The sequence below is a fragment of the Bufo gargarizans genome, chromosome 9, assembly GCF_014858855.1.
Source record: "Bufo gargarizans isolate SCDJY-AF-19 chromosome 9, ASM1485885v1, whole genome shotgun sequence".
NCBI classification, from domain to species: Eukaryota; Metazoa; Chordata; class Amphibia; order Anura; family Bufonidae; genus Bufo; species Bufo gargarizans.
In genome coordinates, this window is record NC_058088.1 from 86975156 (window position 1) to 86999823 (window position 24668).

General features: G+C 42.8%; 1 protein-coding gene across 1 annotated transcript in view; it reads right to left on the bottom strand.

Moving 5' to 3' along the window:
• Positions 1–689: 689 nt before the first annotated feature.
• Positions 690–24668, bottom strand: part of VSIG1 (V-set and immunoglobulin domain containing 1) — a 38572-nt gene continuing 14593 nt past the window's right edge. Inside the window, exons 3-7 of the mRNA XM_044306631.1 lie at positions 15047–15239; positions 14594–14743; positions 9304–9423; positions 5946–6075; positions 690–2864 (exon numbers count right to left, since the gene is read on the bottom strand). Of these exons, the coding sequence (XP_044162566.1) occupies positions 2714–2864; positions 5946–6075; positions 9304–9423; positions 14594–14743; positions 15047–15239 (744 nt within the window). The 3' untranslated portion in view covers positions 690–2713. The remainder of the gene's footprint in view (positions 2865–5945; positions 6076–9303; positions 9424–14593; positions 14744–15046; positions 15240–24668) is intronic.

Genomic DNA, 24668 nt, shown 5'->3' on the forward strand with positions numbered 1-24668 from the left:
ACAACATCAAAATCTGCTGTGTAAAAAGTCCCTTAAAGACGTATTTCCATCTTGAGCATTATGGCATGTCCACAGACCTCTTTATTGACTCTTCCCATAGACTTCAATTGAGAGAGTCGCATGAAAACTTACTGTATAGATAGTGACGTGGCCTGCTATTGGCAAAAGAAGATCACCAGACCCCTGTTCCCCTGACATGTGAGGATCCCAGTGGTGGAACCTGCACCAACCAGGCATTTGCAGAATACTTCTTTAAAAAGCATCTATCAGCATGATCAACCTTATTAGACCAGGCATACTACCTGTTAGGGTTGATTGTGCTGAGTTAAACGATCCCTTTGAAATCAGTTGACCAAACCCCTCAGAGCACCTCATCACCACTGCTTCTCCCCCAGGCATCCCCTGTCTTCCTTCCTGACTGTGTAATCCCACACACGCCGATGAATATTGAATCTACGCCTGTGCAGTTCAAATCTCAGCAATGGGGGCAGCCTGATGAGATCCAAACTGCATATGCTCCAGTCACTAACTGTTCAACAGTTCAGCTTGGGTGGTATTGCCACCATAACAGGGTCAACACTACCCCATGGGAACAGAGCAGAAATATGCATTCAGCTGAGAAAGGAAACATTTTTATGCAAGAGAGGCATTTAAAAAATTATTTTATTTTTTTAAATAACCCACAAAACTTTTACTTTTTTTTATTTATTCATCATTACCTATAGTGGCAAATACAAATGGAAGAAATTAACAAAGATGATCTAAGAGAGAGAAAGCATTGGTGAAAACACAGAATGGTGATCTAGTGTATTATATAAAGCATGTAAAACGTCTATATTATTGCAATTTTTAGAACACTGGAAGAAATAACAATTTTCATGCTTCACATGATGTCATGAAATGATGTTACCATTATTAGAAGATGCCATGTGCGCTGTCACTTTATGGATCTTTGTGTCCTATTATTGCTACAAAAAGTATTTAATTACCAGTATTTTTCGCTGTTTAAGATGCTCTTTTTCCCCCAAAAAGTGGGGGGAGAAATGGCAGTGCGTCTTATAAAGTGACCACTAGTGAGCATTTCCAGAATAGAAGCGCTCACTAGTATACACAAGGTGCGGTGAGTGTAGTGCTGGCTGTACTTACTGCTCCCTGGTCTTCTTCCGGGTGGATTGTATAGGCGTGCACTATGACCCGACGCTGTCACAGTGCAGCGCAGCGCCAGTAGATGACCAGGGAGCAGTGCAGGAAGAGCTCACCGTCCAGAGCAGTAGAGGTAAGTTGTTTTATTTTACTGTCTGATATGAGGTCTGATAAACATTGAGGGTCTGACCGGGGGTCTTATCTGAGGTCTGATTGGGAGTATGGATGAGCAAACTTCAAATTTTTGAAGTTCGGGTTTACGCTGAATGGATTCTGTCATAATAGAAGTCTATGGGCAGCATAACTGATCTCCGTCCGGTTTATATTATACAAGAGAGTCCTCTCCTGCATAACGGAAACCGGACGGATCCGTCATGCTGGCCATAGACTTCTATTATGATAGAATGCATAACAGATTGGCTCTAAAGGCATTCTGTTATGCATTCCGTCATTGAATTGTGTTATATTCCGTGGTAACGGAATCCATAACGCAATTCAGCGTAAACTAGAACTTCAAAAACTGAAGTTCGCTCATCCCTAATTGGGAGGTCTGATGAAGATTGGTGGGTCTGAGGGGAGTTCTGATGGAGATTGGAGGTCTGATCTGAGGTCTTATGAAAATTTTTTTTTCCTTTTTCCTTTCTCTAAAACCTAGGTGCGTCTTATAAAGCGAAAAATACGGTATATGCCACATTTCTCTTCTACTCACAATGAGTAGACAAAATATAGTATCTTCTACAAAAATACAAAGATGAAGTGTGGCCATATCATTTATTAACATTGCTATTAAAAAAAAAAAAAAAAACAGCACCCCAGCACACTACAACAAACTAGCTTATATATCCCACCATTTTTATTTTATTTTTTTAACTTAATTTTTTTTTTTAACACAATGGATCATTCTCAAGGCTGCTGCCCACATTACCTTAAGCTTACATGTGAATCGAGTAGTAAATAAAAAATGGTTATTCTAACACAAAGGATTCAAATATCGACTGTACAGCACCTACAGTGCCAAACGCCTTTACTAACAGCTATACATTTAAATACACTGTATATTCTTGGATACATGGGGGTGTTTTGCTCAGCTGTTTAAAATGCTTGCTATATCCCCAATTTGTGGCCATTACTATGCTTCTTTATTGCCTTTGAATAGAAAATAGTTGAACCTTTCCTGTAAATCTAGATTAACACAAGTAAAAAAAAAAACAATAATATACAAAGCCAAGAATAAAATATATAAAAAATAGATTTCTCTTTGGAGGCAGGTAATATGGGGTTTCCCCACAAAAGACATTAATGGCATATTTACATGATATGCCATAAATATCTGGCAGATAAGCTTCCCCTATTTGTAAAACTCCCATAAACTACAATGGAGAGAACATGTGTAGCCATCTTTCCATTCAATCTCTGCCTGGATGCAATGGCTAGCGGCCATGGTGTGCCCTAATATGCCTTAAATTTATTTTGTGGGAAACCTCTTTATTATTACTGCATTTGCTGCCTTTACAATCTCGTAGTTGTGGCTGAACTGAGAAATCCGTATATCATAGAACTACACAGCATTTCACACTGCTGGATCCTCCACTTCACCCTTGCCAGCTGCCACATTTTCAGGCACATCTTGATATTCTCTGGTTTCTGGGGGCTCAGAGACCACAAGGTTCTGGCGGGCTGGCTCCTCTGCTGCGCTCTGACCTGTTGTAGAAGACACTGGTCTGTGGATGAAAGAGAAATATGCGTTTAGACTCTAAAACCATAAAAACTCTGACCCTGTTCACCTTAATTGGATATGTAATGTATCAAAATTAATGGTAGACAATGAGAAACAACAATTAAAAGTTTATTTTGGGTTAACACTGTATGATTGCCAGAAAAACGAACAATAATGTTTATATAAACGTAAAAAAAGAGACTTGATTTGGTCACACACAAAAAAAAAACACAACAAAAATTACACCAATATCCTAAGGCCTCTTTCACACGGGTGAGATTTCCGCACGGGTGTAAATCGCGAGGTAAACGCATTGCACCCGCCCTGAATCCGGACCCATTCATTTCTATAGGGCTGTGCACATGAGCGGTGATTTTCACGCATCACTTTCCTCTATACCTAGAAGTCATCTCAGCTCTGATTGTGTCTATAATAATATACTGGGAAGTTTCTTTAATAATCTATCAAGTTTTTTATATGCACATAGGCTGGTTGAGGTGCTGTACATTGAATATATGTATGTAGTGCACTACGTCTACTGTGTTATGTGCCACTTGTGTAGAGGGTGGGAGACTAGGGGCCCACCGGGGGATTTACCTGTACCCCTATGGGCCAGTCCGAGCCTTGATACCACCACTGCAAACCCCTCCCAAAGTTGGCAGACCCGAGAAGTTACCTGCTACCCTGCGCTGGCTTCTGGCTTCTTCTCTTCTCGGCCTCAGCTTCTCCATTTGGCTTCCAGGGTATAAACTTCCGTTTGGACACAGCTTAGCCAATCGCTGGCTGCAGCTGCGACCTCTCCTTGCATCAAATGTTCACATGATGCAAGGAGGGCAGGTCACTGCTGTGCCTGTGCCTAACGATTGGCTGCAGCGGTGTCAAAACAGAAGTTTACATCCTGGGAGCCAGGGAGAGAAGCTGAAGAGAAGGAGCCTGCAGCCAGCATGGGGAAGCAAGCAAGTATGCGCCCCTTCACAGGTCTGCCCAAGAGGAAGGGTTTGCCAGAACCCCACCCAAAGGTGCACAACCCCATTAAATACCATGTCTACTCCATCCCTGTTACAAAGGATTTTGGTCACAATGCACTAGTTTAAATTTTATTGAAATTACATTATTTACAATAAATTGGTGAAAATTAATCAGGGAACCTGTCAGATTGAACTTAAAGGGACACTGACAGGCCGAATAAGCATAATTAGCTGTATATATGTATGCACAGGTCTTCTATTGTGTAATAAAAACATATAAGTCTAACCCCTGTCCACCTTATGAAGACTGTAAAATGATGTTTTATAACCTGACAGAATTGCTCGTCTTTCTGCCCAAGGGGCAGCGTTTCTGCTTCACTTCTGCCCAGGCAGCCTCCCCCCAACCGCCGTTTTGAAGCGCCGCCCAGCTCATCAATATTCACTTCGCTGGGCGGCTTCTGCTGTTCCCGACATTACAAGATCCGGCGCATGCCCAATACAAATCTATGGGCATCGGACTCCATTTCATCTTCTGCGCATGCGCCCGGCACCCTCACTGATTTGTATTGGGCATGCGCCGGATCTTGTAATGTCGGGAACAGCAGGGCGATGTGTTGATGACAGAAATGATTTTAGGTTCCACATGAAAGATGTGATCACCTGAAGAATGAGTATTTGTTCATTCGTCAGGTGATTGGTGTCTATTTTACACAGGGCTATTATTGGGAGCAAATATACAAATGCTCGGCCCACGTAGAAAGGCCCCTATAACGACTGCACTAATGAACATGGCTTAAAGGAAAGAGTACATACATATGGGTCTGAGCTAAACTGGAATGGGGAGTTTTGGGACTGCTGCTCATTTTATATTCCTGGGATCACAAAGAAATTGTATTTGTGTCTTATGGCTTAAAGGAAGCCTACCACAAACAAAATGACCTGTAGTGTACAATAAAAATATGAAATTCCCAAAGGCTGAATTGGGAACCATTTCTTACTGAGAGCCATTACTTGTCACTACTGGATCACTATTACTTACTGAGAACCATTACTTGTCACCACTGGAGCACCATTACTTACTGAGAGCCATTACTTTCTGAGAACCATTACTTGTCACCACTGGAGCACCATTATTTACTAAGAGCCATTACTTGTCACCACTGGAGCACCATTACGTAATGAGAGCCATTACTTGTCACCATTGGAGCACCATTACTTTCTGAGAGCCATTACTTTCTGAGAGCCATTACTTGTCACCATTGGAGCACCATTACTTTCTGAGAGCCATTACTTGTCACCATTGGAGCACCATTACTTTTTGAGAGCCATTACTTGTCACCATTGGAGAACCATTACTTTCTGAGAGCCATTACTTGTCACCATTGGACATTAGAGCACCATTACTTTCTGAGAGCCATTACTTGTCACCATTGGAGCACCATTACTTTCTGAGAGCCATTACTTGTCACCATTGGAGCACCATTACTTTCTGAGAGCCATTACTTGTCACCATTGGAGCACCATAACTTTCTGAGAGCCATTACTTGTCACCATTGGAGCACTATTACTTTCTGAGAGCCATAACTTGTCACCATTGGACATTAGAGCACCATTACTTTCTGAGAGCCATTACTTGTCACCATTGGAGCACCATAACTTTCTGAGAGCCATTACTTGTCACTATTGGAGCACTATTACTTTCTGAGAGCCATTACTTGTCACCATTGGACATTAGAGCACCATTACTTTCTGAGAGCCATTACTTGTCACCATTGGAGCACCATTATTTTCTGAGAGCCATTACTTGTCACCATTGGAGCATCATTACTTTCCGAGAGCCATTACTTGTCACCATTGGAGCACCATTACTTTCTGAGAGCCATTACTTGTCACCATTGGAGCACCATTACTTTCTGTGAGCCATTACTTGTCACCACTGGAGCACCATTACTTGTGCAGTGTTCTCAGGGGGTCAGTGTGTGAGTCCATCATAATATGGCAATAATGTGGGAATGTATGTGCACACTGCATCCACGCCACACTGCCTAGTAGCTCTAGTGATGAAGTATATTAGAAACCTCAGTTTACTTGCTTATAACCTTATCACAGAATCTTACTTTAGTTCGCTGCTCTTTAACTGCTTCTTTTTGTGCTTCTTTTTCACAACGAGGAACCAGATGACGACACAAATAATCGTTGCCAAGAGTACTGCCCCGATAATTCCTCCAACGATAACCCCTGCTGCACCTGCGGTAGTAACAAAATTATGGTCTTCAAATATGACCCAGAAGTACATTTTCACAATGGGAGTCATTTATTAAGACTTTTTACACCAGGTTTTGGAGTAAAAAAAGTTGCAAGCCCCCACAGCTGTCCAACATAATTTTGTCACATGGGGTGTTTTTCCGCTGATGTGTACTGGGGACTAATTCACTAACATTTATACCTGTTTCCATGTGTAAGTAAAGACCGAAAGCTATTTCTTTCAGGGACTAGAAAAGTTTACATTCTAGATGTACGGCGTATTGACTAAAACCTTATCCACCGTTCCCGTGTTGGGGTCACAGGCACGGTGGCCCACAGTCATATTCATGAGGCCTAAGGAAGTGTAGGGTCCAGGTTAGCAATATCTTATCAATGTATTAGTAAGCAGCAACACTAACTTTAATAGTGAGGAATAAAAACCTTTCCCAGTCTTTTTTTGATCCATGTACTGAACCTGGGTTATGCCTTATTCACACGTCAGTGATGTCCATCAGTGATTGTGAGCCAAAACCAGGAGAGGAGCCTCCACAGACATTCTGTGTTTAGAGCCACACCTGGTTTTGGCCCAAAATCACTGACCGACCACTGACTGTATGAATACGGCATTACATTGATATTCCTGTCTCAGCCATTCAAGGTTGAGACTGGAATACCATCATATGTAGTAGGAAGGTCCACCTTCACATCTATTTGTTTTTTAACTGTATTTTTATTGAACAGTGTTTCCAAAATACTATTGAAAGTGAAAAATACTAAACACCCGTAAGAGTATGATCACACGCACGGTCACTTGGCGCTTGCGACTCTGCCATGTTGTGGTTGAGTAAACTGCCATACGGGCCGCAGCAGGCTCTAATAAAACTAATGAGACCACACTGTTCTGTATTATTAACAGCCGCGCAGTATTGACGGTGCCACGCGGCCATTAACAATACAGATCCGCTGGACAGTGAGGTCTCATTAGTATGAGAACCCGCTATGTCCTGTACGACTGCATGATGCTCAAACACAGCGCAGCCGCATTGCAAGCACCAAACAGAGGATATCAGATGAGAATGCACACACCAAACAGAGGATATCTCCCAAAAAATAAGTCAATAAAAATATCTTGCATGTTTTTAAAAAACGCATACCAGGCAAATCAAGTATTTTCTATTAATAGGGCAAATAATGTCTCCCTGTACCAGCAACAATATGTAAGAAAAGATGAAAACAGAGGACGGAGGTGAGGAAAGAGGGTAGATGAATAGAAGTAAAAAAGTTTCCAGGAATACCACCCATATATGTTGAGATCTGTATCCAAAAAGAGTCCCAGGGCTCCCAAATTAAATCAAAGTGGTCTAGCTAATCATTCAAAGATGCAGCTAGGTGTTCTGGTGTTCAGATTTCTCGAATCTGTGTAAGTAGCTCAGTGTGAGAGGGTGGTAAGTTTTGCTTCCAGTCGTATGCAATAGGGACCTTGGCTGCAGTGAGAAAGTATAAGAACAACCTGGTGGACCACTTCTCCATAGCCCTCGGAGGAACACTAATTAAGTAGAACATAGGATCCAGTGGGACATCTTGTGTCAGGACCTGTAAGGTTACTTCCCAAATGTCATCCCACAGAGAATATATTAAGGGACACTCCTAGAATATGTGAAAGAGTGTGCCCTCTTATGTAAGGCACACAGTAGAGAATGTGATGTGGATTTGATGGAGGAGGGCTGGCGTGTGATACCAGAACATTAAAGGGGACTAGAGATAAGCAAAGTTATCAAAAATTAGATTTGGCAGCTTCTCCAAATTTCACAAAGAAATTTGATTAGTTTTGAATTACTTTGTCACAAATCGTATTCCATTGTATATAGTGGGTGAAATGACAGGGAACGGTGATCACGCTGCCCCCGTCATTGAACGCCTCAGATACTGCGTTCATGGCTGATCTCGGCATCAGACATTAAAATTGAGGCCTTTCAGGGGTTTTATCAGGGAAAAAAAAAAACATACCTCATCCATTTGCTCACGGAGACACTGTTCCGGCAATCACGATTGAAGAAACCGCGCAAAATCTCGTGTTTTGACATGATGTTATCACGCTGGTCGGGGGTGGTGTCACTGATGACATCACAGCGCCCGGCCAGCACACTGACGTGGTGACGTCTTCAATCAAGATGGCTGCAACAGCCATTTTGTGGCAAATCAAATTTTGTACAAAATTCGGATCAAACTCAATTCATTTGACTTCGATTCGATCAACACTAAGGGGGACATTTATGAAACCTGGGGCACCAGTAATTTTGTTGTCAATGTCACAATTATCACACATATCACCTTGTGCAAAATTTTATGACGTTTTGACCTCGACTCCTCTGTCCATTTTGGAATACAAAAGTGGCAGTGGTTTTAGTGTATACCACTTTACTGGACTAAAAGTCCCTCCAGTGGAGGGGGGAGGGGGACATTGTTTCAATGTATTGAAAATGTAAAAAGAACCAAACTTGCAAATTGCCTTCATTAAAAATAATTTTGTGTCTACAGCTCCTATGCATATGTTTCCATGTCCACAGGTTATAAACATACACTTAGGGCTCATGCACATGAACGTTGTTTGGGTCCGCATCCGAATCACATTTTTTGCAGTTCGGATGCAGACCCATTTACCTCAATGGGGCTGCAAAAAATGTGGACAGCACTCGTTGTGCTGTCCGCATCCGTTGCTACGTTCCATGGCCCGCAAACAAAATAGAACATGTCCTATTCTTGTCCATTTTACGGACAATAATAGGCTTTTCTATAATGGGTGGCCCGTTCTGTTCCGCAAATTGTGGAACGCACATGGGCAGCATCCGTGTTTTCCAGATCTGCAATTTGTGCACCGCCAAACACAGCGCGGTCATGTGCATGAGCACTAACTCATACACTTTCAATAGCTGTTGGCCAAACGATGGAGCCATCTCTTCTGACTCCATCCCAGCTTCCCCATACACATACTCGCTGGAGGCTTATTTAGGTATTGCTGTGCTGGGTGTGAATAGTCCCCAAGACTATCATTTGCTCTTTTTCTCTGAAATTTCTGAAGCCATTGCTGGATTATATAAAGTGCGTCTAATACTCTGTTTCTAGCTGTGTAAACGTTCTATTCATTATAGTGAACAAGAAAAATCTACTAAATTTTCAACAGAAAATGAGTAGTATTGTGTTAACTGTGGAATACAAATAACAGTACCATACCTCCGGTATGTAAATCCAGTTCACAGGTGGTATTGCCTAAGCTGTTGCTTGCTGTGCAGTGGTAGTATCCATCTTCAAACTTACTCATATTTCCAATAGTAAGGACTCCATTCTGCTGTGCTGTAGAATATATGATTTAATAAAAAAGAGAAAAAGGCTGTGATTTGTAATGATTTTTACACTCAATTCAAATGACCAAATGATGTAACAGAATTTGCACGTTTCCTTAATAAACTGAACCATACTGAAATTGTTTGAGTATATAAGCACATGTGCCTAAACAGGACAAAATCAAATGTAGATATACTGTAGAGTTGAATACTCCAGGGGCATATGCCAAATGCATCCATAAACGTCCATTGACCTGACAAAAGAGTGTCCTTTCCGTATCCGTTCAGGTGGAATTGTGCTGGTATAGCTAAATTTAACCCATACTTATTGCAGCCATTTTCATTGACTTCCAACAGCTTTATTTTATTCACATACACATATAAGGGCTTGTTTTTTGTAGGACAAGTTGTGCTTTCTAATGGCATAATTTAATATCTCATGCAATGTAGTGTGGTAAGTGTTTGGTAGAGTCCTGGAAGGGGTGTATATCCCACCCAGCCTCCTCAACTGGGTGAGGTAAATAAAATCCAGAAGGTTAAACTGGTCTTAGCAATGTGTAGGTTACTGAGACAGTGTTGTTAAGTTTATGGGCTGGATTCTATTGGACTGGGAGAAGGTAGGCTTGGTAGAGGGACCTCCCCAGCAGTGATGGTCAGTTTGCAGTGTTCACCAGCGAACACATGCGGGCTGCCATCTTTAGTAAGGATAGACTCACCAGTTCCGGCGATGCACAGGTAAGCCCTTACCTGTGCCTGTTCCGGGAGCCGGTCTGAAATCAAATGCGGTCACCGGGAGCAGGCAGTTCGGAGAACAGCCGCCGGGGGCCTTCATCGGGCTGTTCTTGGAACTCAAAAGAGCTGTCAGCTCCTGCATTCTCCGGATGTCTTCCACCTTGTGAACCTAAAGATCTACAGAAGGTGGGGAGGGGGACTTCCATTTTACTGGAATGCAGTAAAATGTCGTAAGATTGACTTACTGAGAAGACGAGTAGGCAAATCCAAGAGGAATAGCAAAAAGAAACCAGGGGTATTTGGTATGGAAAACTGAAAAATTGAAGCAATGGTTCTGTGGACATTCCTGAAAAACTGTCTGAGCTTGCTACAATGCCAGAAAATATGAATCAGAGAGCCTTGCGCTGACTCACACCGCCAACACAACGGGGGGGCTGAAGAGAACATTTTATGTAGACGAGTCGGTACATAATACCATCTAGACAGTACTTTGTAACCTGCTTCCTGAAATTTGCTAGCTATAGAGCATTTGTGCATGAAACTGTATAATCCTGGCCACTTGTCGGAGGGGATGTCCATTTCCAGATCAGAGGCCAATGGGTCAATGCGGGGAGGGTAGAAATCCGACTGGGGCGACACCAGAGCCCTATAGAATTCAGTCAGAGAAGGCAGGTACCGGAGCAAATACACACTTTATCGAAAGGAGTAAAAGGTCTGTCATATCCCGGGGCCGTGGGGATAGTGGAAAGGAAATGGGACAGCTGCCTAACTCTCCAAGGCCCCAATACACATGGGTCAGAGATATTCATTAATTCGGGATATGTAAACCATAGTCCTGATGTTCTAAAGTAAGGGGTTCAACACTTACTCCCTAGGCACCAGGTGGTAAATTGGCCAAGAGAACAGCTAGCTGGGAAATCCAGGTGTCCTAAGACTGGGAACAGCGAGGATGGTGCTGGCGAGATCATAGCCGGGCTAGCATTTTTGGTAAATTGGAGTAAGGTAGGGCCTATGGTAGGGTGGGTAGAAAGTGTAATAGTGATCTGGAACATCGCCCACTGTAAAAGAGCAAGGGGGACTGGGAACACAGATGATCATTGTTTAAAAGGAGCATGACGGCACTAGTCCATGACCCGCCGGAGCATGGTGGCTGCACAGTATTTACGGAGATCCCCAGGCCCCCCTGCTCCTTAGGGGTACGAAGCAAGAAACAAGCAAGCCTTGGTCTCTTACTTGCCCAGACAAACTTAAAAAGATCTCGGTGGGCAGTAGCAAAGAAACTTGGGGGTAATTTTATGGGAAGGGTTTGAAAGAGGTACAGCAGACAAGGAAGAACATTCATCTTAAATATGGCACATTGGCCAAACCATGTGTATAGTCCCTTAGACCATCTATTGAGGTCCTCTCTAACCCGACCTAAAAGGGGAGCATAATTCCTGCTGTAAACTTCTTTCAGATCACTTGGGATCCAGGTCCCCAGGTTTTTGACAGCTCCTGCTGCCCATTTAAATGGAAGGGAGGTGGCTAGGGTGGATTCCAGTGAGCTTGCTAACAACTAATTTAAAGCTTCTGATTTCTGGAAATTGATTTTTAGATTAGCTAAAGTGTGGAATTTATTAAACTCTGTGATCAAGTTCGGGAGAGAGGTTAGGGGCCTAGTGATTGTAAACATCAGGTCATCCGCATATGCAGCAATCTTAAAATCCTGGGCACCTAAGGAGAGGCCTGCAATGTTAGAAGTCATCTGCACTGTACAGAGCAGGGGCTCTAAGGTTAGGACAAAAATCAAGGGAGAAAGAGGACAACCCTGATGGGTCCCATTTCGTGTATCAAAAGCGGACAACAATACACCATTAACCTTTGGTGAGGTTGTAGGGGAGGTATAGAGCAAACTGATCCAAGCCATCATGGAGTTACCTATGCCCACATGCTTCAGGACTGCAAAGAGCCAAGACCAACTTACTATGTCAAATGCCTTTTTGGCATCTGTGGACACAAGACAAAAAGAGGAGCGCTGCAATTTAACATGCTGGATCTGGTTCAGCACTTTAATAGTATTATCGCGAGACTCTCTAGATGGGATAAAGCCCACTTCATCAAAATGGATAAGACCTGGCAGAAGAGGAACAAGTCGCATAGCTAGAATTTTGGCGAACAACTTGAGGTCTACATTTAGCAGTGGTTTATAGCATTTATTGTGTGATTAAAATTACGTTTCCTTTATTTTGCAAGTACGATTACAATGAAGCCAAAATTATCAAGTTTTTCATATGTCTTAAAATTTTAATTAAAAAAATAAAAAATAACTTGAAAAAAAAAGGTTTGTTTGCATTGCCATAACCAATAATTTTTTTATATTCCTGTCTATGGAGCTATGTAAAGTTTTTTTTTTTTTTTTAAGGCTAATCTGTAGTTTTTATTGATACTATTTTGGGGTATATATGATTTTTTGTCCATTTTTTCTGTTATGGCGTTCACCATAATGGAAAGACAGATTTGTAATTTAATAGTTCAGATGCAGTGATAAACAGGAAAAAAAAAATCTGTTTATTTTTTATTGTAAATTGAAGAAAATGGGAATTCACATTTAGAATTTTATATTCAATTTTTTTTATATATATTTTAAAAAATCGGGGGGTTTGAACATAGTATACTATAGACTACAATGGCTAAGGCCTCTTCCACACGACCGTTTTATTTTTCCAGTTTATGGGCCGTTTTTTGCGTCCCATATATGGACTGTATACAGAACCATTCATTTCAATGGTTCCAGAAAAAAAACGGAATGTACTCCGTATGCATTCTGTTTCCGTATTTCCGTTTTTCTGTTCCGTTGAAAGAGAGAACATGTCCTATTATTGCCCGCAAATCACGTTCTGTGGCTACATTCAAGTCAATGGGTCCACAAATGGATCCGCAAAAAAAAAGGAACACATACGGAAATGCATCTGTATGTCTTCCGTATCCGTTCCGTTTTTGCGGAACCATCTATTGAAGATTTTATGCCCAGCCCAATTTTTTCTATGTAATTACTGTATACTGTATATGCCAAACAGAAAAACGGAACGGAAACACAACGTAACAACGGATCCGTGAAAAACAGACCGCAAAATACTGAAAAAGCCATACGGTCGTGTGAAAGAGGCCTAATGCTTGCAGTTTATGATAAAATCGCTGTGTTCCTGTGTTTATTAGGAAATTTAAGGGAATCTGTCACCACACACCACGTAGTTGTGGTCTCCTTAGGGCTCATGCACACGAACATATTTTTTGTCTGTGTCCGTTCCATTTTTTTGTGGCCCGTATGTGCAACCATTCACTTCAATGGGGCTGTAAAAAAAAACTAAGATTACTCCATGTGCGTTCCGTGTCTGTATGTCCACATGGCCATTCCACAAAAAAACTAAAAACATGTCCTAATATTGTCCACATTACGGACAAGGATAGGACTGTTCTATTATGGGTGGACCGATCCGTTCCACAAAATACGGAATCAACACGTCCGGTATCCGTGTTTTGCGGGTCCGCAATTTGTGGACTGCAAAACACCAATGGTCGTGTGCACGAGCCTTACTGAAATGTTTTTGTCCCCATGCAGATCAGCACCTTCATTTCAGAGAAATCATGCTTTTTACATATACAGCAGATGTTGGGAGGGGGTTAACCCAGATTGGCTACTTAATGTTGTAAGACCATTAAATGTAAACTTATTTTTGATCATGCCATATATACTGGGCAGTATAATTATATGTGTTGTGCAACAGGATGAACCTCTAAACTCTAAACCTCTAAAACGCTTTTCACCTTTAGGGCTCATGCTAATTAATGAATTTCATGCATTTTTTGCGTGGCATTTTTGTGGCATTTTTTTCCAGGTGTTTCTTCTTTTTTCCCATAGACATGCCTATGGTAAAACATCTGAAGCCACACCACAGCCAGAGTATAAAACAGCTAAGCACCCAGACATGCAGCAATTTAAGAAGAAAAAAAAAATACTCCAAAGAGCAGAACAAGCGAGAAAAATATCATAAAATGGCAGACAAAAAACTCAAAGTTTAGGTAATTTTACATGTTACTATTGCCCAACACGTAACATCTAGATGCAGCATTTTTTACTGATAAAAAAAAAAAAATGGAGTGTGACATCAACGGGTGCGGACCCATTCCTTTCAATGGGGCTGCAAAAGATGGGGACACCACACCGCGTGCTGTCCACATCCGTGGTTCCATTCCGCGGCTCTGGGGAAAAGATAGAACATGTCCTATTCTTGTCCACAATCACGGATAAGAATAGCCATTTTCTATTATGGTTGCGGCCATGTGTGATACCGGCCGCAAATTGCAGAATGCAATTGTGTGATATGGCCGTCTGAATGAGCCCTTGCTGCCAATCACCACTCTGGACAATCTCTGCCTCAGACTTTCTACTGCCGTATAAATTTACTTACCCATAATAATTGGTTTCACAATTCCATTTGTCACTCTCTGCCAGATATAGTCTGGGCGAGGCATGCCCTGCTCAGAATAACATACCAGCTTTACAGAATGCCCCGTCACGATGTTGCCTTGAATACTGCAGTGTGGAGTTGATGGAGCCACTGTAAAATCAATTATAAGTACTTAAAAAACAGAAGGGTTTTCCTTTTCTTATTAAAGTAGCCCTCTTATTCAAAAAAATACAAGGGTTACTCAGTATATATATATTACCGTAAGCAATGTGCCTTCTTGCCCTCCCTATCTGACCTGATCGGCACAGCATGTGGTCTATGAAGGGCCCCGCTCTCACTTTGAATTTGTGTCCCCACTGCAGCTTTGTCACTTTTTGTCACTTACTGCAGTATGTGACACGGCCGCAGCAGGAGCAGAGTTTATGATAATTAAAATGGATGACTAATAAATACCCTGTACAATCAGCTGAATTTGGCCTTCACCGAGGGGATCTGGAAAGTTGGACACCTCACACCTGTAGACTCCAGTATCTTGCGGCTGCATGTTGGAAATGGTTATTGTAGCGTTCCCAGTGGTATTGGAAAATGTCACCCTGTTCTGAAACCTTCCCATTGAGTATGGTTGCCCATTTTGGTAAGCATATACCTAGAAGGCAGAACATGCAAAATATACGTTAGGAGTGAAACTATTAAAGGTATGAAATTTACAAAGAAAATGCTGAAAAAGTAACTTCTCATCAGCCAGTGTCGTTTCTACAAGAGGTTCTCCTTCTGAACGTACCATTACAGAGAAGATACATATAAATGTGTCATTTCATTGGAGCCAATTGAGTCAATTTAGAGACTTGAAAATAATAGCAGAATGGTTGGAGTTCAATCCTTGGAGCCACCTGCTTTGTTTTTTTGAAGCCTCCATTACCCACAAGGCAGTCCTGGGGGTATGGCTGATTGTGGGAGACAGGGGCGGGAGGTTCGGTGTCTGGTAGCTTTTCTGCCAAAAATCCAGATGGAACCCCTGCACACATACAATGGTAGCCATGATTGAGTTGGCTGAATAAAAAGTTACCTCACCATAGGTACAGCAGTTCCTTAAACTACAGCAGGGGAATGGACTATATCAGCAGTGCACAACCTGCAGCCTGGAGGCAACATGTGGCCCCTGATGCCATTCTGTGGGGCCCCTACCCATCTGGTAACAGACAAGTCTATTTCTAGCAGCTGCTCACATGTATTTTTCATGTATTCCTTCATTTGATGGGAGTAATGGAAATGTAACCAGATATTTACTGTATACATATTGGATATGCCATAAATATTTCAGTTGGTAATACCCCTTTAAGTTAAATTTTCGGCCCTCTGGATCGGTTCAGTCTAACAATGTGGCCCTCCACCAGAAATGGTTGTGTCCCTGGTCTATATATTATGCAGAGGGTCAGTTACAGGCAGTGATGGCCAGTTCACATTGTTCGCCTGTGAACACATGCGGGCTGCCATCTTTTCTCACAAGTCCGGCGAGGCACAGGTAAGCCCTTACCTGTGCCAGCGCCGCGAGCCGGTCTGAAATCAAATGCGGTCACCGGGAGCAGGCAGTTCCAAGAACAGCCGCCGGGGGCCTTCATCGGGCTGTTCTCAGGAACTGCCTGCTCCCGCTGACCGCATTTGTTTCAGACCGGCTCGCGGCACAGGTAAGGGCTTACCTGTGCCTCGCCGGACTTGTGAGAAAAGATGGCAGCCCGCATGTGTTCGCGGGCGAACAATGTGAACTGGCCATCACTGGTCACAGGTACTCTGCACAGTGTCCCTGCGGTAATGATCATTTGCACTCTGGTCCCTCTTGTGCGGCGGATCAGCCACATTCTGCAACGTTTCTGCCTTGGTCTATGAGCGATACATTCATACATATCAGTCAGTATATGGGTGGGTTCACACAGAGTTTTTTGGAGGAGGTTTTAAAGGGGTTTTCCAACATTTTTATACTGATGACCTGTCCTCAGGATAGGTCATCAGTATCTGATCGGTGGGGGTCCAACACCGGGGACCCCCAACAATCAGCTCTGCCGATCAGCTCTTTGAGGAGACTGTGGTGCTCTGGTGACCATCACTACCTCATTACAGTTTACCAAGCACAGCGCCATACATTATATAGCAGTTGCGCTTGGCCCCATTCTCTTGAATTGGACTGAGCTGAGTCTGGGCCATGTGACTGATGAACGTGATGTCACTGTTGCACCGTGGACTTCTCAAACAGTTCATCAGCAGGGGAGAATAGGTTATCAGTAAAAAAGAGTTGGAAAACCCCTTTAACCACTGAACTGTTGGGCTCAGGTTGGGCTGTGGGAAAAGTACTTAACTGTTCTGCCCGAGCTGGGCTCGGGCAGAAGTGGAAGAGGAAGGGGCTGCTGATATCTCCTGATTGGTAGCATGGGGCTGGTCTTATTTGAAATCTGGCATTCCAGCCTTTCATACAAGCCCAAAATGACAGCTAACGTCCAAGTAACAGAGGAGAAATCACTGTTAAAATTCGAGTCAGGAATAATTGTGGGTAAAACCTGCTTTTACTTTCACTTTCAGCTGCATTCACTGCATTCCGATTTCTAACAGTGATATCTTCTCATGTAGTGAAGATAATAATGGTATTGTTTGAAAGCTTGGAATGATAACTTTCAAAAAATACAAAGCCCATATCTCTAGCTGCTAGCAAAACAGAGATATGAGCAGTAAAGGCAGATGCTCTAGGTCTTGTCTGGTACTATGTCAAAGCATAGTTCTGTAGATATAGTAATAGTGGGGCGTATTGAAGCTTGCGGGGCAAGCGCTTGTAAACTGTGCATGCCTGCACTGTGCAATGAGAACACTGCATGCACCATCTCACTGCTCAGAGAGAGAGAGAGCATAACCCGCTATATGGAAGATCTGCATCTGCTCAGCCTGCTAGCAACAGAATGTGAAACAATAGGATGGGGCATTTTTATGCATGGTCATGTGGGCTGATATGTTTTGATACATTCATTTTTGGTAATTGTGTTATATTTGCAAACATTAATTACCGTATTTATCGGCGTATAACATGCACAGGCGTATAACACGCACCTTCATTTTAAGAGGGAAATTTCAGGAAAAAAAATTAATGATCTGCCCCCTCTGGTAACGCAAACCCCCCCCCCCTCCCTCCCCAGTATTAATCATTGGTGGCAGTGGCCACAGGGTCCCCCTCCTCCCCCCCATCATTGGTGGCAGTTTGCAGTTCCGATCGGAGCCCCAGCAGTGTAATGCTGGGGCTCCGATCGGTTACCATGGCAGCCAGGAGTTACGCTACTGAAGTACCTGGCTGCCATGGTATGTTAGTGAGCAGAGAGCAGCGCATTATACTCACGTGCGCTGTGGCCGCCGGTCGCTCCTTCTCATAGGTCTGTGCGGCGCATTCACACAGACAGAAGAAGGAGCGACCGGCGGCCACAGCGCACGTGAGTATAATGCGCTGCTCTCTGCTCACTAACATACCATGGCAGCCAGGACTTCAGTAGCGTGACTCCTGGCTGCCATGGTAACCGATCGGAGCCCCAGCATTACACTGCTGGGGCTCCGATCGGAACTGCAAACTGCCACCAATGATGGGGGGGAGGAGGGGGACCCTGTGGGATATGGCCGGCACATTCATTGGTGGCGCAGTGGCCACAGTCCCTCCCCTCCTACTCTGTCCTCATTGGTGTTCAGCGGCAGCCGTGCACAGTGGGGAGGGAGGGACTCCCTCCTCCTTCCTCCTCCCTCCTCCTCCCTCCGCTGTGCCAGCCGGCTCAGTCCTGCCTCTCTGGCCTCCGGAGGACACGTTTCAGCCCTAATCGGCGTATAACACGCATACATCATTTGCCCCCTATTTTCAGGGGGAAAAAGTGCGTGTTATACGCCGATAAATACGGTAGCTGCTACAATGGGTCATGGATTTTATTGTAGGAAAAAATGAAAATCATACAGAACATCATACATGACAATATCTATCAAAGCTAGAACTAGCCCTGTAGCTCACATGGATCCAGAAATCTCCCCATTCATTTCTCCAATTGTTCTGCTAGATTTATTTCAAGCTGCCAGCTCAGGAGCATGCCCTTTCTCAGAGGATGAATCCTGTCTGCTGCTCGCAGTTAAAGGATGGAACAGAGCATGTGCGGCCATCTCAGTGAGAGGGACAGAGTAATTGAGAAAAAGAGCAAACAGCAGGTGGCGATATACAGATAGATTTTATTCAATAACTATAATAAATTATTCATTATAAGCAAATACAAAAGTAATCAGATCCAGGTGCTGGTTTGAAAACTGTGGAATATTATTTGTGGGACAACTTCTTTAAGATACTTATCTTACCTAGTGATTAGTAATACAATTCTGAGCTTACCTGGTATCTCATGCTACACCTTCCCCGTGCATCTCTGCCATACGCCAGCTTTAGACACTTATTCACTGAACTGTTCTTCAAGCTGTAGCACGGGGAATGCTGTTGTGGAGCAGAAATGATCTAAGAACTTAACCAAGTCTGTCCATTTAATATAGATACCACAAGGGCAAGGGCAAACGTGAATGAAGGGTGCTGGTATAGCAATGATCTCCTTTTGATCAAAAATGTGCACAAAGGGCTTCAAATTTTCATGTATGGTTAGTAGATTAGTAATGCAATTTTGTATCATTCATTTTCCAGTGTTTGCATATGTCTTTGCGCATGGACAGGGTGCTGCTACATTTGGTAACATAGTTTATAAGGCAGAAAAAGACATCTGTTCGTCCAGTTCGGCCTGTTATCCTGCAAGTTGGTCCAGAGGAAGGCAAAAAATAATAATTGTTTGGAGGTGCTGGTCGAATTTTTTTTTTTTTCATTGTACAAATAGGGGAGTGTCTGCCGCAGTTTAAAACGTGCACTCCTGCCCATCTACCCAAGGCTTTTTTTTTTATTATTTTATAGCTGGATCCTACACTGCCCTGAATTTTGTAGGCTTAGGTCCAGGAGAGGCCATTCTATAGCCTCTTTCACACGAACAATACGGATTGGCTCAGGGTGCGTTCAGTGAAACGCACACCATTTTGCAAGCAAGTTCAGTCAGTTTTATCTGTGATTGCGTTCAGTTCAGTTTTTTCCGTGCGGGTGCAATGCATTTTGATGCGTTTTTCATGCACATGAAAAATAACTGAAGGTTTGCAAACATCTCCTAGTAACCATCAATTACAACCGGATGCAATGTGTTTTTCACTGAAGCCTCATTCACTTCTATTGGGCCAGGGCTGCGTGAAAAACACAGAATATAAAACATGCTGCGATTCTCACGCAACGCAGAACTGATGCATGAAAAAAACTCTCATGTACAGAGACCCATTGAAATGAATGGGTCAGGATTCAGTGCGGGTGCAATGCGTTCACGTCACGCATCGCACCCTCGTGGAATACTCGCTTGTGTGAAAGGGGCCTAATGGTGTTAGGGTGTGTTCACATGGCAAGATCCACAGCAGAAAAAACAGTAGCAGATTAGTAGCTGAAAACGGGTCATTTTTGGTGGCAGATTTCTAATTTGGTGGCTGTTGTAGAGGAGTTTTAGAAAAGGTTTTCTGCCTCTCCCATTGACTTCTATGTAATCCACAATCAAATCTGTTTCCAAGAAGTGAACATGTCACTTCTCGTTTTTCAAATCAGCTACTGAAAAAACATCTACCATTTTATACCGTGTGCACAAGGTGGAGTTTTTAACAATAAAGTCAACAGAGTTGGGCTTTGAATGTGAATTTAGCAGCGGAAAACGCCTGTTTTTCACTGTTGAATCAGTGACAGATTTTGGCTGTGTTAACATAGCCTTAGGTTGCCTTCTGCAGAAGCCACCTAGTTGTTGGTAGCTGCGCCCACACAATTTAAAAAGAAAATGTGCACAAAGTGCTTCGAATGTTCATGTATAGTAAGTATAGCCATAATACAATTTAGTACAATTTATGTTTCCATGTTTTTTTGTGCCCTGTACAGTATGCTGCTATAGTGTTTGCTTTTACATGTCAGCCATGGGTGCTGTTCTAATTTATTTTATTTGCAATTATCTATTTCCCTAATATTTTGTTTAAGATGGTCCTAGTTATTAGAACTTAAATTCACTAAGAAATAAGTTAATGGGAAAACATTTTTTCAGGATTGAAAGCGTACTGCACACCATAGCATCTGCTCAATCTAAAGATCCGTAAGTCTTATTGTACATGACCAATCATTTTCTCCTTTTGGGAAGCCTGCTACATGTTGCTCACGAAATGCGAATAAATCCCGAGTCCCGACATCAAATTATTGATGCATGAGGATTCTTGAAATATTACTTCCAGATTATATCTTGGGAAGTAGATTGCCTTATTGTGTTGATACTACTAATGGCTCATGCACACGACCGCGTGCTGGCCAGCGGTCCGCAATGCACAGGCACCGACCGTGAGGCAACCGGAATGGGGTCTGCAATCCGCATCCGACGGTCCTCACCGCAAAAAAGTAGTGCAAAAAGTAGTGCATGCACTACTTTTTTGCAGTGCAGAGGCACGGCCAGAAACACCACGGAAGCACTCCGTAGTGCTTCGGTGGGGTTCTGATACGTGCTTCCACAACACATCTCCGGGTTTGTGGACCCATTCACGTGAATGGGTCCGCATCCATGACAGGGGGTGCACACGGCCGGTGCCGCAATACGGCCACGGCGGGGCAACAGCCTCGTGCAGGAGGCCTAAGTCAATATGGAATATGAAACAAAGGGAAATCAAACAGTAAATACGGTCCAAAGTCCTAAGAACTGAACCCCGCCCGATAATAATTAGCCACCAGATATAGAGAAAGAAATGTACCAGCGCTCCAACATTCACATTAAAATAGACTTTTCAGTATAATGAGACCCGGTTGGCACTTATACTGCATCAATCTATTTTGTAAGGGGAAAAAAATGAATAAAAAGCAATATTCTATTGGGTATACATTTATACTGTTTTATACGACAAAACGGCAGCATTAAAGAGAAGCTGTCACAGTAGTAAACTTGGTTTAATATTGAAGTATTCTTGATTGAGATCTTGGAGCTCTTGCTGTCATTGTGCATAATTACTGGGACCCTGAAATTTGGAGCCCTGATCCTTTATCATCGCTGCACAATTACATTAAAATAAATTATCCACATTCCTATCTCAGACAATGGGAGCATATCGCTAGGATATGCCCCCATTGTCTCATAGGTGCAGGTCCCACTCCTGGGACCCGCACCTACATTGAGAACGGAACTCTGAAAGTCCTAGAGATCAAAAACGTCTAGACTCCAGCCATAGCGTATGTGCATACGGCCAGGGATTTGTAGTTTGTCATGCCCTGGACAGCCACCATGCCTTAAACACAGTTTCCCTTTGGAAATGCGTTTGGTAATGAATGCAGATCTGTTGCGGTTTGAAATCTATGTGTAATTTAGGCTGTGTGAACACATATTTTAGGGGGCTGCCTACTAAGGATAGGCCATCAATATCTGAGTAGCTTCAGCGTAAGGACAGGGTCACCTTGAAGAATGAGAATATCATTCTTTAATATTTTTTTTAATTTTTGGTTATTTTCTTTTTTCTATATTTTCTACATTTTGGGGTTATTTTAATTTTAATCTTTAAGCTATGTTTTAATGGTGGTAATCTGTGAATACTTTGCTTAATATATACCACTGTTGTGGATTATACCTTCTAGCGGGTTATTGTCTTAGCTGTGAAAACACCATAATAGAACAGTCCTATCCTTGCCCGTAATGCGGACAAGAATAGGACATTCTATATTTTTGCGGGTGCCATGGAATGGACATACGGATGCAGGTGCTGTCTGCATTTTGTCGGCCCCATTGATGTGAAAGGGTCCGCATCTGACCCCTAAAAAATGCGGATCGGATGCGGAACAAAAATATGCTGGTGTGCATGAGCCCTTATGGTGGTGAAGCTACTCGGAAACAGCTGATTGGCAGGGGTGCAGGGTATCGAACCACCACCCATCAGATACCGATCAATAGTAAAAAGAGTGGACAACCTCTTTAAAGGTACGTTTGCAAAAGATAAATCTGTTGTGGATTTTGCCTGGATCCAAATCAAAAGGTGTCTTGAATTCACAGCAGAATCCACATGTGTTAGGCCTATTGCACACGACCATATGGCTTTTTTGGTATTTTGCGGTCCGCAAAAAACGATCCTCAAAAAATACAGATGCTCATCCTAGCATATTGTTGGTTCACATGGCGGATGATTTAGTAGTGATGACGTGTTGTTTGGCGCCAGCAGGCAGCCCACAATGGGTGTAAGCAGGTGCAGCTCAGACTCAGCAGACTGAGAGAAGGCGACAGCAAGGAAGGGACTTTGCTGGAAAAGACAGGAGCCCAACGTGTAATGAACAGGCTGCCACATTTACCATTAGGGATGTGTTTGATGTGCTTGTGTTTTCAAGTTCGGCGTACAAGGTTCGGGTTTTCTAAGAATTCCGTTATGGTCCATGGTAGCGGAATCCATAACTTATGGTCCGTGGTAGCGGAATCCACAACGGAATTCTTAGATAACCCAAACCTTGTACATCGAGCTTGCATACAGAAGTAGGGGCTGTGCTGTGTATCATATTATGATATCATTATGATGCATGTAGTGATGACTATAGCTCTGCTACATCTGCTTCATATACGTGCGTGTGACAAACTCCCCTCTTTTGAGGTTGCCACGAGTGCTTGGAGAGGACTACTTGCCAGCCTCTTACCATGTGATTACGGTCCCATGTTGTATGCACCGGTTTTATGCAATAGCGGCATAGTTATATAAGTTCATGTATTTTGCTGTCTTTTGCTACCATGTGGCTAATTGCCTGTCCTTGGGAGATAAGTGGATCACTTCTCAATTGTCTCCAGGACAAAAGACTGCGTAGAACCGGTTTTGGACAGAAAAGCCATGAGTACAGCCAGGCCCAAGAGACTTGTACTAACTTTTGAATTCCTGGTCTAATTCGGGGATGGGTTAAATGTCTATGTGTACTGTAATGGGTGGGACATTGTATAAGTTGAGTAGTGAGGTCTGTTCCATTGTCTCTCTGTGTGTATTGGCGATGTATTGGCGATTGCCCTCTGTCCTGAGAGATAATTGAATTACAACTCGGTTGTCTCCAGGACAGAGGACATTGTGTATTGTCCTGCCTGGGATAATTATGTTAACCATGGTGTACCATGATTATATCACAGGCAGACGGGAGGATGTTATGTGGGTTGTAACCTTTGTGTTATGGGTTAATGTATGTTTGTTGTGGGTGTCTCTCTTGCATGGGAGCAGGGGATAAAAGAAATTGTATTTTTGAATGTGGTGGCCTTCCAGTAAAGTATTCTAGGATTTAGCTTGGGCTCATTTTATTTGTCGATACCAGCGATACTAGCGATAATAACGATTTATTTGTCTGTGGATTACTTGGCGGTGCTATTTCAAGGGAAGAAGGGAATACTAGACGGTGACATAGATGATACCGTCACAGTGCGCATTTGATGGACATTCTATTAGAGGGGTTGTCCGAATGTTTAATATAGATGAGCTCATGCACACGACAGTATGTATTTTGCGGTCCGCAAAAAAGGATTCGCAAAAAATACAGATGACATCTGTGTGCTTTCCGTATTTTGCAGAACGGAACAGCTGACTCATAATAGAACAGTACTATCCTTGTCCGTAATATGGACAATAATAGGACATGTTCTATTTTTTGGCGGAATGGAAATACAGACACGGAAACGGAATGCACATGGAATAACTTCCGTTTTTTTTTGAGGACCCATTGAAATGAATGGTTCCACATACGGTCCGCAAGAAAAAATGGAACGGACACGGAAAGAAAATATGTTTGTGTGTATGAGCCCTTAAACACTTGACCAAATTCTTTAAAGTTGGTTATAGACTGGGTTATAATTGCATGTAATGAATTGTAAAACATGGATTCAAACCAATGTGTGAGTTTCATTGTACTCTATGACACATACTGTACCAACTAAAGTAAAAGAAATAAATCTGCAATACCGTCCAATCTGTTCTCACCAGC